Source organism: Colobus angolensis, unplaced genomic scaffold (assembly GCF_000951035.1).
Source record: "Colobus angolensis palliatus isolate OR3802 unplaced genomic scaffold, Cang.pa_1.0 Scaffold135, whole genome shotgun sequence".
NCBI lineage: Eukaryota > Metazoa > Chordata > Mammalia > Primates > Cercopithecidae > Colobus > Colobus angolensis.
Window position 1 is genome coordinate 3,341,536 of NW_012114433.1, and position 1,703 is coordinate 3,343,238.

A 1,703-nucleotide genomic window follows, 5' to 3' on the forward strand; every position below is an offset into this window, starting at 1 on the left:
ATAATTTTAAAAATATATTAGTTTCTTAAAATGAATGATTGATATATAATATAGCTAGTTATGAAAAAACAGGAGCCCAGTTCCAGTTCAGTCTTCTCCCTGACATGCTGTGTGGTTCTAGATGAGTTGCCCAGTCCTCTGAGTCATTTCTGTCACCTGCCCTGAAATAGTAGTGACAGTAGTGATTTTACTTACCTTGGAGGACTGGGGTAGGAATCAAAAGAGAGAATGGTGATAAGTGTGCTATAAAAAGTGTAAAGTACTATATAAATATGTTATTTGGTTGCTATAACAATTGCCATTTGTCTCTCAAAAATATTTCCATTATATTGGCCGGGTGCAGTGGCTCACGCCTGCAATCCCAGCACTTTGGGAGGCCGAGGCAGGCAGATCACTTGAGGCCAGGAGTGTGAGACCAGCCTGGCCAACATGGCACAACCATGTCTGTACTAAAAACACAAAAATTAGCCGGATGTGGTAGTGCATGCTTGTAATCCCAGCTACTCGGGAGGCTGAGGCACAAGAATGACTTGAACCCAGCAAGACTTGAACCCAGCAAGCAGAGGCTGCAGTGAGCCAAGATGGCACCACTTCACTCCAGCCTGGGCAATAGAGCGAGACTCTGTCTCAAAAAAAAAAAAAATTTCCATTATTTTAACATAATATAGATGCCTTATACAGAGGAGTTTTCATTACTGATGCTCCTGCATCTTATGATGGGATTATGTCCTGATAAACCCATCATAAATTGAAAATATTGTAAATTGGAGATGGAGTTTCGCTCTGTTCCCCAGGCTGGAGTGCAGTGGCGCGATCTTGGCTCACTGCAGGCTCCGCCTCCCGGGTTCACGCTATGGAGATGCATTTTAATATGCATAACCTACCGAACTTTGTAGCTTACCCTGCCTACCTTAAATGTGCTCTGAACACTTACATCACTCAATAGTTGGACAGAATCATCTAGCACAAAGCCTATTTTATAATAAAATACCACATATCTCATGCACTGCATATTGCAAGCCAGGGAAAAGATCAAAATTCAAAGTATGTCAAAAATTGTGTTGTCTTCACACCATTGTAAGTCAGGGGCCATCTGTATTTTGCTCTGGAACAAGAAGTATTGCATAAACATTTAACAAGTTATCAGCAAAAGGCAGATCTAATTCCATTTCTTTTCTAGGTCCTACGGGAAGTGAAGGTGCTGGCAGGTCTTCAGCACCCCAATATCGTTGGCTATCACACTGCGTGGATAGAACATGTTCACGTGATTCAGCCACGAGGTAAGCCGTTTTTGATGACGTGGTAGTTGGAGCATTGGCAAACTGCAGCCCGTGGACTAAATCTGGCCTGCCCTTGTGTTTGTACATACTACAAGGTGAGAATGGTTTTTACATTTATTTTTATTTTTATTTTTTTCGAGATGGAGTCTCGCTCTGTTGCCCATGCTGGAGTGCAGTGGCATGATCTTGGCTCACTGCAACCTCTGCCTCCTGGGTTCATGCCATTCTTCTGCCTCAGCCTCCTGAATAGCTGGGGCTACAGGTGCCTGCCACCACGCTTGGCTAATTTTTTTTTTTTTTTTTTTTTACCAAAACAGTCTCAAACTTAAACTTTTATGTGGTCTTAAAACTGAATGCGGTTTTAGTTAAAGATATGTTATCAATGCTGGGCACAGTGGCTCACACCTGTAATCCCAGCACTTT

General features: G+C 42.4%; 1 protein-coding gene across 1 annotated transcript in view; it reads left to right on the forward strand.

Moving 5' to 3' along the window:
• Positions 1-1,703, forward strand: part of EIF2AK1 (eukaryotic translation initiation factor 2-alpha kinase 1) — a 40,639-nt gene that overhangs the window by 16,528 nt on the left and 22,408 nt on the right. Inside the window, 1 exon segment of the mRNA XM_011934406.1 lies at positions 1,181-1,280. Coding sequence (XP_011789796.1) covers positions 1,181-1,280 — 100 coding nt within the window.